The following is a 15207-nucleotide window of genomic DNA, read 5'->3' on the forward strand; positions in this document are numbered from 1 at the left end:
TTTTGTATGTGTGTGTTTTTGTGTATAAGAATGTACGATTAATTGCACAATGTCATTGAACTTAAGATTGCCTACAGGATTTGGGTGTGGTTTCTTCCGTTTAATTATGTTGATTAAGTACCTAATTTAAGTGTTCTTTGAAAGTTATTCCAATTCATAATACTTGGGCAGGCTCACCCAACCTTCATTCCATATATGGTGGGAGGGTTTCCCTAATTAAGTTCCGTTTCGTTCCTGTTAAAATTAACTTAAGTAATGTGTATAACAATGTGGGTTTTTGGATGATGGGTAAGTACAAGTTTTTTTCAATTAAGTTTCACATGGTTTTTCCTAGATAAGATCTATGCAACTTTTCAATATCCAGCAATCGACACTCGGCGACACTGTGGGCCAATGGATGGTTTACATTTAGTTATTTTCTTTTCTTGGGGATGGTTTATGTGTGTGTACAGGTTTTCTTTTTGTTTTCTTTAGTTTTTATACATTCATAGAAGTTTATCCATTTTAGTTTTTGCATTTAATATGCCATATATCATATATAGTTTTCATAGTTTCATAATTAAAATATATTTATATTTTCTCTCTTTTGTGTGTAATTTGTTTTCTGGTCGATAAGTATTTTTTTTAACTTAAAACGAATTTAACCAAAAATAAAACAAAAGTTACCACTAACTTGTGTACTTCTTCATATTTGTTGTTTCTGATTCTCTTTCTGTTAATAGTTATTTTAGTTACAGGAGGGTCTCGAAGAGAGGCCCCTCCACATTCTTTCATCATCGTCATCATCATTTTTCAAGGCGGGTGGGGTGGTTTCGGTTCAAAGGAGCGCCATGGGAATGCTGGGTGGGTGGTTCTTTAGTCGGTTTTCCTTTCCTTTCCATTTCTCTGCCGCTCAACATTGTCAATTGCACACGATAAATTTGCTTAGGTTCTATGTTTGTTTGTAAGTAGCCGATCATCATCCTACTCAGTGCTGTGCGTTTCCTCCAAGACTATGCTCGAGGCCTCCTACTCCGGCTCCGACTTCTGCTTTTGCGTCTGCTCCTCAGGTAGGCAATGGACAACCTCGCTGTACATCACTATCTCAATGTCGCCCAACTCTGCGGCCGCCTCCGCTTTGAGGGTCGCCACATCTTCCACTCGCGACAGCTTTTGCAGCGTGTGCAGCGTCTCCTCGTTGATGGTGTGCTCTGGGGAGATGTTCTCCTTCAGCTGCCGTTTCAGGCTAGGCGGCATATGAGCCGCATTGCATTCCGGCGGCGAGGCCGACTCTGTGCTGCTCGACGACGAGGTAGTAGTAATCGTACCCGTTGCCCCGTTCCCATCCAACTGGACGCCTGCTGGCCCCGAGCTGGCTGCCCCATCGCCGCTGTTGTTGAACGAGATGTTCTGTCGAAAGACCTGCTTGCTAAAGTCACGCAACTGACGCGAGGCCGTGTCCAGGAATGAAGAACTGCCTGTGCCGGAAACGCTGTCCAAATTGGAGTTTGAGTTAGAGTTAGAGTTTGAGGTGGCGCAGTGGCTGCCGCCGGTCAGAGAGGTCCAGGAGGAGGGCGAAGTTTTTCGCGTGACCGACAGAATGGATGTTTGTGTTGTGGCATTACCATCGTCTGCTGCTGTCAATAGAAATGAATAAAATAAATTAAAACCATGGATAAACTGTTTTAATCCTTCCGGATTTGAATATAATCGACTGGGATGACTAACTCTGTGCGTTGTTTGTGGCGGTGTTGGCCCCTGAAACCTGCTGCTGACTGGCCTTCTGCTCTGGCGAGGAACTGCGCTGGAATATCGTCCCCGGATTGAACAGAGTGAGCAGCTTGTCCACCGCCGACGGATTGGCTATCCACGAGGTCTTGCGGGAACGTGCCGTCGGCTGTGGACTGCTTACCGGCGCTGGCTCTGGTTCTGGTTCTGTTTCTACTGTCTCTGGATCTGCCTCTGGCACTGGCGCTGGCACAGCGGCCGAGAGTGCCACCACAGCAGCCGACTCCTTGGTAAGGGTTATATCATTGTCTCCAAAAACGGCCAACGGACAGAGCCTGGGCACTGGTTCAGAGCATCCTGATGGGGGGCCCGAGCTAATAGAGTCTGTAATGTCGGTGGAGGTGCTACTGCTGCTGCTGCCGGCACAAGCGTTGGTGCTGCTGCTGCTGCTGGTGCTGCCACTGCTAATGCTGCTGCCACTGCTACCGGGCGATGTTGAGCATGAATTGGATGAAATGGGGGAGTTGTGGGAGAAATGCGGAGAGAGTTTCTGTCCCGCAGCCTCGTCGGCATTTGTACTGTTTCGCTGTGCGTCGCTCTCGTCTGGTTCGTCTATGGTTGGCTCCACAATCACTACATTGCTGATGATCACTACACTGCCGCTTGTGGCAGTGGCAGCAGCAGCAGCCGCTGCCTCGACCGCCTCCGACAGCTGCACCGCCTTCCGGGACGACTTCAACATCGGTGTGGGCGGCAGATCAATGGGTGGCGTGTGCGGCGTGATGGGTGGCAGCTGACGATTGGCCATTGGAACCTGGGGATCCTCGTAGATGCGCGACACATGGAAGCGGGACCGAGGCGAAACCGACAGCCGCTTTATGGTCTGGGTCGAGGACGTAACCGAGGCCATGGCCGGCAGCGAGCTCGACGTGGGCAGGGTGCCCACACCCACCGCATTTAGGCTGCTTTGGCTGCCGCTGGGCGAACAGCCGCCGATGGTGGGTATGGACATGCAGCTGCTTGCCGAGCGCGGCGTGGGTGGATGCTGCAGGGGCCTCTGGGCGAGCGGCGAGATCAGCGGACTGCTGATGCTGCCGCTGCTGACCTCCGCCACACGGGACACATGAAAGCGGCTGCGATTCGGCGAGGATGACGGCGAGATCGTGGGCGGACTGGGACCCGGCGAACGGAGACGCGTGCCCGTCTTCCGCTTCACCTCCAGTAGGGCGGCGGCCGATGTGGGCATGGCGACGGTTGCTGCCAAGGACGTCACAGTGCCTGTGTTGGCGTCCACAAATGGCCTGCTCTGGCAGGTAAGTGAGATCTTCCGTGAGCCCAAGTAGTAACCGCCGCGACACCGATAGCCGCTGTTGAAGCCACTGCTGCTGCTGCTATTGCTGTTGATGCCGGCGCCGCCCACAATCGCCGCCTTCTCCGTCAGCTCCTGGGCTTGCATCTTCTCATTCCTGAAGCACATGGACCGCACTGTATCCAGTACTCGCGTGTAGTCCAAATGGGCATCGCTGCCAATCTGCAAAAAGAGATAACAAATCTAATCAGTGAGGGATCGATCCTTCATTAAAAATTAAAATTCCTTAAACTAGTGGTACACGTTTTAGCTGGTGGTTTTAGTTCTGAAAGAGGAGTCGGAACCAGGCAGCGAATATGTGCGATTGTGTGGCTTTGTTAATAGCAAAATTGTTAAAACTTTTGTTGCACAAGCCAAGCTTTTAAGAGTGGCAGAGAGGAGAGGAGGAGCAGCAGCAGCAGCAGCAATAGAAGGAGCATTTATTGATCTGAGATTCTACTTACGAACTCCTGGGGCAATGGCGATGGCGGTATAACATTTACTATCGGCACTATGGGCAACTTTAACAGAGAGATGATGAGAGGGAGACAACGACACGACACGGTGTCCACAAATGAAAACGATTCAATTAAAATTCCAAATCAAATGATCAACCATCCAAAACAAAACAAAACCAAAGACAAAAAAAAAAACATGTAAGAAAACGCTAGAGTTTTGGTTAGTCGAAACTTTAAATATCCTTGCAAATGCACACTGTGTATCATTGCTAGGATGCAGCGAATAAAGTCTATAGAACAATGTCACAAAACATTTGTAAAGCAAATTTAAACACGAAAATATAACGAGATACATATGTGCAATATCTACAAACTCTATAATAAACTCTATTTTAAACATTAAACGAAGTCTTGGACATGGATTCGAACATTTAGAGTAGAATTTTTAAGCCTAAAACATTGAAAACACACCAAAGTAAATTATTGTTACAAGATTTAATCCTATATTAAATCTCTATAGAAACGCCTTGAAATTTGCTTTACAACATGAGAGACTGAACCATCGCAACAAGTAACAAAACTCAACTTCTATTTTAATTTCGGATGAGCTGAGCAGTGAGAATACATGAGGATTTCTTTGGCAAAATGAGGAAGGGATTATCTTTGGTGCAACAGTCAACCGATTGAAGAACCTACCGTCAGACGCTTGGGCTCATCATTGATGTCGATCTGGGTGAGGGTCTTGTTGGACTTGAGCACCTCGGCGATTATGTTCAGACTTTCGACCTCTAGTTTATTGTCACGTATGTCGATGCGCTGGAGCTTGCTGTTGCCCCCGAAGCTGAGAATGGAGGCCAGTGTCTCGATACCCTTGGCACTTAGATGGGCACTCTGTAGCCCCAGCGTCGTGAGGGTAGTGTTCTTGGTGAGGCTCTCCTTGATGGTGCTCACAAAATCATTGGACAGGCAGTTCTTTCCAATGTTGAGCAGCTCCAGCGAAATGGTCTTCTCCAGCAGCTCGGCCACACTGGCGGCGCATTCCTTGGTGAGGTTATTATTCCACATGGTGAGGGCCTTCAGGCCGCTGGGCGCCCGATTGGCTGCCTCGAGGTTGGCCGCTTCCGCCAGCTGCCGCCTGGAAAGCGTGTCGTTCTTCGTGAGCTTATCCGCAAAATCGGGATCGTTGCTGGTGCTGTTGGTGCTGTTGTTGCTGTTGTTGCCATCCAACGATATATCGCTGCACAGACTCTCCGCGCTGTGCGACCAATTGCGCGTGGACTGATTGAGGTACGCACAACTCGACTCGGTGCGTCGCATTCCGATGCTTGCCCCGCCTGGCGATGTGGAGGGCGGTGGCGGCGTTGGCGTGGGACTGGGACCGGTATAGGAGTATGTGCTTGGACGGCACTCCTCGGCAATGGTCACCTTCGGCTGCTGGAATGAATCATTGGGGAGCGGCGTGGGGGTGACCGCAGCCGCCACAGGCGCCGCCGCCTCCTCTGCCACCAGCAGACACTCTGTAGACTCTGTGGCAATGGTGGCCGTCTCAATGCCACCCATCTCCTTGGCCATGTCATCCAGTCGCGTGCTCTCCAGCGACACGGACAAACGGCTAAACTCGTCGGGCAGATGGCGACTAATATCACCTTCGGATGCACTCTCAAACGCCGAGTCCATGCTGTGCGTGTCCTCAAAGTCGTCGCCTGCGCTCTTGGTGTTTTTATTTACATCGAGCGGTCGCGATCCGCCCACCATTGCCACTCCATTGCCGCCGCCATTGATGCAGCAATCGCTCTCCTCGGCGGTTACTTCATAGATGCCTGCTGGCGGCGAGGAGCTTGCGCTTGGACTGTGACTGTGACTGAGACTGACCCCAGTAACTTTATCATTTTCTGGCGCTACTGTTGATGCTGCTGCTGCAACTGCTGCTTGGGTAGTGTTGTTGTTGTTGTTGTTGATGCTGTTGTTGTTCTGTACACAGGATTCATTGGGTTTCGGTTCAACGGTTTTAGCCTCTGTTGAGGGAGTAATATCTGGCAATGAAAATAAAAACCCTTTATAAGAAATATATTCATTGAAGTGGATGCTTATATAGTTACCACATAAGTTGCGTTCATTTTGGGAACTTTGCTGCTGTTGCTGCTGTTGTTGTTTCTCCTCCGTGCTGTCCTCGGCTGCAGAAGCCATCGATGTGGCTTCCACATCTGTCGAGCTTTCTTCTCTCGCTCCTTCAGTAATTTCTTTTGCTTTTGCTTCTTCTGACTGTGGCTTCTGTTGCTGTTGCTTCCCGCTTGCATCAAATATCTCATTGCTGATCTCGCTTATGTCTTCGGAGCAACAGGCAGCCAGTGTGTCCGTGGATGGCGGTTCCTCCATGCTGCTGCTGCTGTCGCTATTCATTGAGAGCAGCTTGTCCAGCATTGACTGGCCGCCGCCGCTACTGCCATTGCAGTTCTTCACAGTGCGCACAGTATCATCCTCGGTGTTGTCGTCCTCGTTATCGTTCTCCACCTCTACCAGGATCGCCACAGCTGCCTCGCTGTTGCTCGCGGATGCTGGTGGCTGCTCCACAGCTGTCGATGGCTCGCCAGCGGCAGTCGACTCCCCGTCATTGGTCTTGTCGACGACATCTTTCACACGGTCTTCACAAAAACTAAAGTTCGTCTCTGATTGGGACACTGATGATGGACTGTAGTCCGTCTCCATGGAATCATCCACCTCTATGGCTCGCGCACGCTTCAGGGCGCCCAGTCGACGTTCCAGTTCTGTTGATTGAAGGATCAGATCTTGCAACAGATACATGCAGCCCTCGTCCCGAATGTTGTTGTTGCTTATGTCGATTAGCTCCAGACTGTGGTTGTACCGCAGCATATCGGCTATGTGCTTAGCGTCCGTACACTCCAGATCGTTGTAGCCCATCCACAGCTCCTTGAGCATCTTGTTCTTATGAAGCCCATGGCCTGTAAAAATCCATAAATAGTAGACAAAACAATACTTCGATTCGTTCGGCATTTGCTTACAGAGTTCGGTGAGTGGCGGTCCCCTCAGGCCGCAGTGCTCCAACTTGAGCGTGTGTAGATTAGAGGATTGCAAGGCGCGGCCCAGGCTTTCGGCTCCCAGTCGGGTGATCTGATTGCTCTCGGCATTGAGCAGCTGCAGCTCTTGGCTGCGCTCCACCATGTAGGCGCACAGCTCCCAGCAGCGCTTCGTCATCGTCTCCTTGTTGTACGATATATCCAGCTCGATGGCCGCCTCATAGTACTCGATCATCTGGAAGAGAGGGCTCAAGCAGCTCTCGTCCAGCGCGCATTCCGACAGATCGATGGTTTTGTATTGTATCTGGGAATCGAAGAATGCATCTCATTCGAATGAAACAAAATCTATAAGCTTTTCCTACCCTTTTGAATATCTCCTCGAGGGCCTCGCAATCGTTGGCCGTCAGTTGATTGCCTTTGAGGGAGAGCAGCGGCTGCCGCGCCTGCAGCGTCAGATCCAGCCCATTCAGGTGATTCAAGATGCTCTTTAGCGGCTCTGTGCGATGCTTTCGACACGACTGGTCGTACTGATCCACGATCTCGGTAATGCTCCTCACTAGGCAGGCTGCAAAAATGCAATGGATTTTTGTAGAAATCTAAGATCAAGATAACTGAAAGATGAATTACTTGTAGAATCGATGATTTTCATTTTAAGGGGGGACATGGAAAGTTCATGTTTCAAAAAGTTATTGAAATTTTAGGGTCCAAAATCGGGCAAAATTTTGGTTAAATTTTCGATCAGAAAGCATTCGCGACGAGCGAGTCGAAAGACTGCCCCCATTGCTTCGACGCATAAGCGAAGAATGGAAAAGAGTATCCCCGCGAATGCCAAATCAAAATACATGTCGTGTGCATGACGACATTGGTTCAACGAGCGATGACATACCAGAAAGATCATCGAATGCGAATGTCCTGCTAATAGTTTTGTGAAATAAGACGTTCGTTTTTGAATCTGTCAGATCTACAGTATTCGTAAGGGAAAAAACCGAAAAGCAGACCGTAATTGATCAAAAAGTTGTCTCCCTCTGATGATTACGTACATCAAAGAGCTATAAAAATTGGAAAGATGATATCTGTATCGATTGGAATGCCACAGTTTATAAAACTGTTGTTGAGTCAATAAACTCGTAGACGTCGACAACTCTTCCGATTCTTACGTTCCGCCCAATCAAGTGTCGCCATCTCAGAGTGGAACATACGAGTATGTGCCTACAAAGATATATTATACTCGTATGGTCAAATATGACAAATAACTAGAACTTATGGCGCGTGCGAGTGTGTTTGATTCCATGGCACCTCCCAGGCACTCCTCCGCCTCCTCTCCCACTATGAGCCATAGTCGTCATCAACAATTGCCGCCGTCGGGCATCAAACATATAGCGACGGACGACATAGACAAATTGTCCACACAAAAAAATAAAATTAAATGAAATTGCGGCGGCAATTTCCAAACGATTTTGTTGCCTTTGACTGGAACTGAGACTGGGGCAGGGACTGTGGGGGGATTGGATGACATGAAATCGTGAACTTGTAATTTGCAACTCATTCGCGTTGGACACTTCTTGCGGGGTGGGGGTCTGTTTGTCTGTCTATCATTTGGGGGAAACTAAATATAGAATACAGAAACTACAATTTGGAGAGGTTCAAGTTTGATGAGAACCCAACGATGAGACTTTTTTGGGAAGTCTTTCAAGGGGAAAACGATTGATTTTCCTACATTCTGAATGTAATTATTTACAGATCATTATAAAAGTTGGGCAATAGGGATACCCGAGACATTTATTGAGTTACCTATCAATTAACAGATCTTACGACTAGAGTCTATAAAGGGAAGAGCTTAAAACATTCCCTCTGCTGATATTTGATATGATCTGATATTTTATACCGGCGGTACAAAAATGATAGCAGAAAATCTCAGATAGCGCGAAACTGATCTTGAATATCCCAATAAGAATCTCAAAGAACACGAGCATGGCAAACCCCCTCCCCCCCAAAAAGAAAGATGTGTGCCAAATGCCAAGTGCACTTTTTTATAAATAATTATACACACACGGACACTGGCACGGACACTGGCACGGACACGGACTTCGAATTCGTTCGAATTCGAAAAACGTAAACAAATTAATCTATCATTGCATTATCTAGTCACATCGGTGTTAGAGGCAATTAAACGATTCGTTTTAGATGTGCCACAAAGTTTGATGCTGCCAACACATACAACGAGTACTCGTAGAACGGGAAATTTTGTCAAGAAATCTCTTTGTGATGGCAAAATGCAAAAAAGATTTTCTTTTCGTTTTCTTGGCAAGCGCTCAAAAGTGTTTTTCGAATCTATTTCATCTATATAATAGCTCCGCTGCTCACACAGCCATTCCTCCCATCCCCATCCGCCAATGGTGCCTTGGGATTGAACATCTGTTAAGTGATTCATTAGCGTTGAGTAGAATATTTCCGAATATTCAGAGATTTATGAAGAATCACACAGACACACCGACACGAATCGGGGCAGACAATGTGACGACCAAGTGACATTTTCTTTTGCATTGCTTTTTGTTCTTTTCCTTCAGCAATAATTATAAATAATTTCAATTTATTAAACTATTTATTATTATATGGCATTTATCGGAAGAGTAAGGCAAAACCATGGCAAGATTAGCGGCGCAACTATGGAAAATAAACAACTTTTAATGAAAAAATAAACTACATCCGACTGCCTAGCATGGATAATGGAAAAGATCACAGTGTATATATCAGCTATAATCAGCCTTCTAATCAGTGCTCTTATTCAATTTCATTGATCAAAATATCTGCCTATTGCAAGGCTGTATCTTTATGTCTAATTCTGAGAATTGAGAACTGTTCTCCCCTATCGAAAGACTTTAATAGCGATCCGAATAAACATACATACATAGGTGTAAATAAGGGACATACAAAGAACTTTCTATAGACAGACTTATCGTAAGACTACAATTGGTATATTTCTTATAGGATTGAGGATAAATACATAGGTGATAAAGGGGAAATATAATATGGAAATTGGAGAATTTAATTCTTGTACAATTTTCGATCAAGAAGGAAGGAAAGAATATAATATCCTAAATAAATGATCTTTTAATGATATTCAAACACGATTTAAAAGAGTTTGTAAAAATTGTTTACTCTCGTCGTATAACTGAGGGGAATCTATAATTTCTTTTTGTTTTTTCACCTGCCTCTTGGTGGTTCTTTCTTGTTTGGAAATGTGGCTTGGGTTCGGTTCCACGACCAGTTTTGTAATGTACCCAAAATGCTATGCAAACAGGCACTTATTTATTATTAAAAATTTCTGTTTGCGATCTATTTTTAATGATTTCGTTTGGGCAATGACACAAAATATAAACAAAAACAAGCCACACAATCCCCACCTGAGAATTTTATGCAAAAATATTCCTAAATTTAATTTATTTGTCATCGCCTTGACTATTCCACTGCTTCCCTGTTTACCGTCTGGGCATTAGAAAAATGAAGAATTGCCGTCGGATAATGATAATAATCGGATGGTAGTACTTTCAGGCACATTTAGGAGTCATGTAGGTGTATTCTTTCGCTTCTGATAAATTTGTACTACAGCGAATCCACGTCATTCGCAATGGGTACTTATAAGTCATTCTCTGTAGACATTTTTGAATCGCGTGCCTCTGTCCTGCGTCTGCGTTTACGTCTATTAAATGCCTTTTCAATTTTTTATTATTCTATTGATTTCTGTGCCTTTTCTCTGGCTCTTTGCTGACGTCGTCGTCTCTCACGCAAAGTCAAAGCAAAAGTCAAATGTACGAGAAAAAGCAAAGGTGGGCAAAAAACAAACACCAACAAGAAGCAGCAAAATTGTTCAATTAAATTGCTGTTAATTTACTGCTAAACATTTACAATGTCGGAAACTTGTTCTTGCCGCCTGTACGAGTGTTTTTTTTTTTTTGTTGATTTTGGAATGGCATCTCGAGTATAAAACTCCCAAATGATCCCCCACAACCAGAGAGAGGAACGCCAAAGACAATCGACCACAAAAAAAAAACTGCCACTAAGGTGTTTATTTGTTTAGCAAACAAAAATGGAAAAGTGCACGCACACCCGAATGATGCTAGACTGATTGAAATCTATTTAAATGGGGTCTAGAATCATGACTAAGAATCATCATTCAAGGGTTTGAAACGAAGGGTAGGAGGTTATGTATAGATTATAAAAAATGGTTAATAAAAATCCATTATAATGCACAAGAGCTAGTTAGATCGTCTCAAGAAGCCCGTATTAAGGAAAATTAAAGACAGAAATATGCCTTAAGTACACCATGCGAAAACAAGCCTTGATTCTGTATATATTATACTCTCTGGTTCCACAGAGTTTTCCCCAAAATCTTTAGTTTGAGGGCAGGGTATTCACTTAACGTTGTTCCTCTCTGGCTTTCCAACCTGTTTTTCGAACACGGATCGCGTATCGTTTCCCTTATCTCATTAGTGATATCAAACCCCGCCGCTGCCGCTGCCGCTGCTGCTGCTGCTGTTGACTTGAATTGACAAATTGGCTGACGCCATGACCGACGCTCGTTTGTCATTATCAAAGCCCAATTTTGTAGCCACATCGAGAGGAAGGGTATTACCGGCCAAGATAAGTGTCCTAGGTCTAGAGCCAGACAAGTTAATAAATAAATTCGGTCGCACCTCAAGCCAGAGAACTCACGCACTCAAGAATCGTAATTAAACACATTTTGAGGGGCGACTGACATTTCAACTCGAAATGCAATCATTTGCTTTAATTGCAAAAAAAATAAAAGCTTACTCATACACAATCATACAATATATAATACCCACGTTCTGTTCTGTTCTGTTCTGTATCCGTAAGTATGTTCTGTCGGATCTGGCTCTATTTCCCTTTCTTCGCTTTGCTGGGCTTTGTTTTTGCTTTTGGATTTGGATTTGGAATTGCATAAATTAATTACATCGGAAACGAGCAAGCATTAATCGAGCTCGTGACATTTTTGCACTGCAAGTGTTCCTATAATTATTAACTTTTATGTAAGAGTGTTTTTAAATACGAGGTATTCGAAGAATACGCGGGGTATACTCGTATATGTATGTACATATGTACATATATAAAATAAAACTTAGGTTAGTTTTCACCCACAAAAACCCTATCCCAAGCGCAGAAACTAGAAAGGTATATCGATTGGTCCCACATATACATACATACACACATACATATGTACATACATACGTATGTATATGTATAACTCAAGTTCCTTCGGCAAACTACAGAAATGCACGGAATTTAGTGTATTTGTACAAATGTAAATTTATAGTTATTTGCTTTCTTTCTTTCTTTCATTCGTTTCTGTCTGTCATAATGATGTCTTCTCCTCGGGGACGGGTGGGAGGGGGACTATTGTGCTTTTGTTTGAACGACAAACGATGACATCACATACGCGAAGTGGGGCTCGTAGTGGGGCACACAAACGAATTGACAGTGTAAGAGCAAACCAAAGGCAAAAACAAATACAACAAAAAGGCACAACACAGGCACAAAGACATAAAAACAAAGGCAAGAAAAGAATCGAAATAAACAAACAGTTGTACAAGCAAATATAAATATATGCGTATAATTTACATACACAGGTTTGCTTGTGTGTCCACACACACAGGTAAACATGGAGAAGGCAAAAAAACAGGCAGAAGCAAGATATTTCGCGATATTCGGACTAAGAGATACCCTCTACTCTGATATGCGGATCTAAATCGAACTCAACAGATGCTTTTTCTTCAATCAAAACTCGAATATATTATTTTTATTCTAGTATTTAAATCTTTATATGATCGGTGAGTAGATCTCTAGTTATTATCCATTCTTATCGAAATGATTTAGTTAGATTGAGAGATAATCTACTTCCTAAACTCGCCTAGATGTATGTATGTTTCACAGGAATGATCGCTTCTTTCTTCCAGTTGCACAACCTCTACAGAAACACTGTATACCCCTAAAGTCTACGAGTAACGAGGGTACTATAACAACCGAAAGACGAGCACAAAGCGAGCCTACGATTGCCATCGCCGTAGTCCAAGGCAATGGCAAAGTCAAAGCAGAGCGCAAAAGCAATGCCGGCTACAAATACAAACACAAATACAAATACAAATACAACAAGAATAAGAATGTGAAGAGTGCGCAAAAGCAAATGCACAGTACGACTGGAAATGAACGCAAAACAAAAGCAATAAAAGCAAATACGATCTGAACCGTAATCTTATCAGCGATTTCATTCGTTATCACTGACGTGAAAATAACAAATAACAAAATCAAGGAAACTGAAAAGCAATAACTACAATACTACACACATAACATGGTTTCGTAGGGTACATAAAGGTGCTTTCAAAGAGCTTATCGGAATGGATCCAGAAAAAGATGATCTGTATGATCCACACTCTCTTCCCAAGGGTATCTGAGACAGGCCTCTCTGCCTTTTAAAGCGCACCGAAGAATGAGGTTTTCAGGAAGGAATCACTGTCAGTTCTTTGCATGTCCCATACACGTGTATGATTGTGTTTTTCTCTTCCTGAATGGGTAAGAACAAACAACGAATGGCGCTTTGTGCATAGCAACAGTTTGTTGTGGCGTCTACACCGGTAAAAACTCGTATGTAGATGTGCACGTATGTATGTATTTATCGACTGCAGCGCCATAACCATCCCCATCCACCATCCGCATAGCCATAGCCATTCACAGCTCACTCAAAAGCAAATAAATATTTTGCGCACTTCATCGACTTGGCAGCCACCACCCACGACCCACCCACAGTTGCCCCCTACCATCCATACCATCTCTCCGATCCCTCGAAATAAAATCTGTCTTTTCTTGCTGCTGCTGCTGCCCTTGATTGTATCTCAATTGGCTGTCGGATCTGTATCTCGGATCTCTTCGTCTTGCATTGCATTTCAATTTGCAATCAAATGAATCGCTTTAATTGAATTAAAGCACAGGAAGTGTGTAATAAATGAGAAGTGTTAACAAAGTGTCTCGGTTTTGGCTTCCGTGTTTGTACGATCGATCGTTATATGTTAGCAGCGATAAGATCCCGGGATCCGCGACTCGATTTTAGAATGACAAATTGCATATCATATAGAAGTAGGAAATCTAATGGTGAACAGGAAATGGGCAGAGCTATCTGATATTTAAAAGAGTTTTAAATAAGCGGAAACTGTGAGAGCTCCTCCTTCACACATTTACCGATTGTCTTACATTATCCTATATTATAGTACTTTTCACTCACCTTGTTTCCATGGATTGGCCGGTTCCAGATAGCCAGTGACCAACGCGTTGTCCGGAAATGAGACACGACGGGGTATGGCAACCAGCAACGAGCTGTCCGACGATTTCCGCTGCAATATACTTGGCGCAGTGGACAGGACAACACCTCTCATGGGCAGCCCCAACCACCACCCCTGCCGCGGCGGGTGTCAGGGAGGAGTCCGGGCACATCGTCGAGCTGGGATTGGAGACCAGTGAATCGGTGCGCCATACCGCTGTCTGCTTTGCATCGTGGTAGCTCTTTATTTTTTGTCTTTGGTGCGTACGCATCTGTACATCGACTGCGGGCCCGGTCCGCGCCACCGATGACAATGGCTGCTGCTGAGCAGTCGCAGCCGCAGCTGCAGCTGCACTTGCAGCACTAGACACATCAGCTGTTTCAGCTAATTCGGTTCTCTCGGCCACAGGTGACAGCAGCAACAACGATGTCGATGGTGGAGCTGTCAGTGCTTGGCCCTCGGCTGCTGCTTCTGGCGATGCTGCTGTTGCGGCGGGGGGCGGCGAAGAAACTGCCTCTGCTGCTACTGTCACTGTTTCCGTTACACGGGCCGCCACATTTGTGGCGGCTGCTGTTGTCGCAAAGTGCGTTGAAATTGTTGGCTCCGTTTCATGGCCCGTTGTTGTTGTAGCTGTTGCTGTTGGTGTTGTTGTTGCTGTTGTTGTTGTTGGCTCTGCATTATCTTGAGTGTGTTGTGCAGCATTGTTGCTAATCGTTTTGTTGCCACCGCTAGCTAGTAGTTGCTGTTTTTATCGAATGGTTGTTGATTGCTCTACTGATGGCTCGAACTGTAGTTTTTCCGATATCTATCATCTAAAATCACTTTGTTTATGTACAGTGTGTGTGTGGCACCACCACCTTTAGTGTCCTCCGTGTGGGGCGTCGTGGGTGTGTGTGTGTGCGCGCGCTTCTTCTATGTGACGTTTTGTTTTTACATTTTCGGGAGTTTTTAATCAATCTGAAGGCTTATTTGAAACACACTGCAAAATGAATACAAAATAAACACACAATTCTTTATTCTACGCACGATTCGGTTTCGAGTCAACGCGACATTATTTTGCTCGACATCGTCAAACGCTTGGGCATAATCAGAGAAGAGTCAACTTACAGAAAACAAACAAACTAAAAATTTTCCGCTCAAAAATTTCCACCGCTAACGGCACAGTGGAACTAGTAGCAAGAATTTTGGTCACACCTTTTTGGCTATTTGATTTTTTAAATATTTAAATATTTTATTGTGTTTTTCTTTGTATTTAATTATTAGTTTCTATTAAGTTTGTTTTTTGTTTTACCACGACACTTCACTTTGTAACGCATTATCGCCCACTGTAC

At 44.8% G+C, this 15207-nt stretch overlaps 1 protein-coding gene across 1 annotated transcript; it reads right to left on the reverse strand.

The window, feature by feature from the left end:
- Positions 1 to 558: 558 nt before the first annotated feature.
- LOC6593503 (serine-rich adhesin for platelets) lies at positions 559 to 14561 on the reverse strand (the record flags this gene model as incomplete). The annotated part of the gene is given in 8 exon segments (XM_002019108.2): positions 559 to 1616; positions 1708 to 3238; positions 4210 to 5546; positions 5613 to 6473; positions 6534 to 6852; positions 6911 to 7113; positions 13840 to 14003; positions 14005 to 14561. Coding segments are annotated over 8 exon segments (5580 nt in total), but the record flags the coding sequence as incomplete, so codon positions are not given.
- Positions 14562 to 15207: the final 646 nt, after the last annotated feature.

The sequence above is a fragment of the Drosophila persimilis genome, unplaced genomic scaffold (genome assembly GCF_003286085.1).
Source record: "Drosophila persimilis strain 14011-0111.01,24,50 unplaced genomic scaffold, DperRS2 tig00000137-arrow-arrow-pilon, whole genome shotgun sequence".
In the NCBI taxonomy this organism is placed as follows: domain Eukaryota; kingdom Metazoa; phylum Arthropoda; class Insecta; order Diptera; family Drosophilidae; genus Drosophila; species Drosophila persimilis.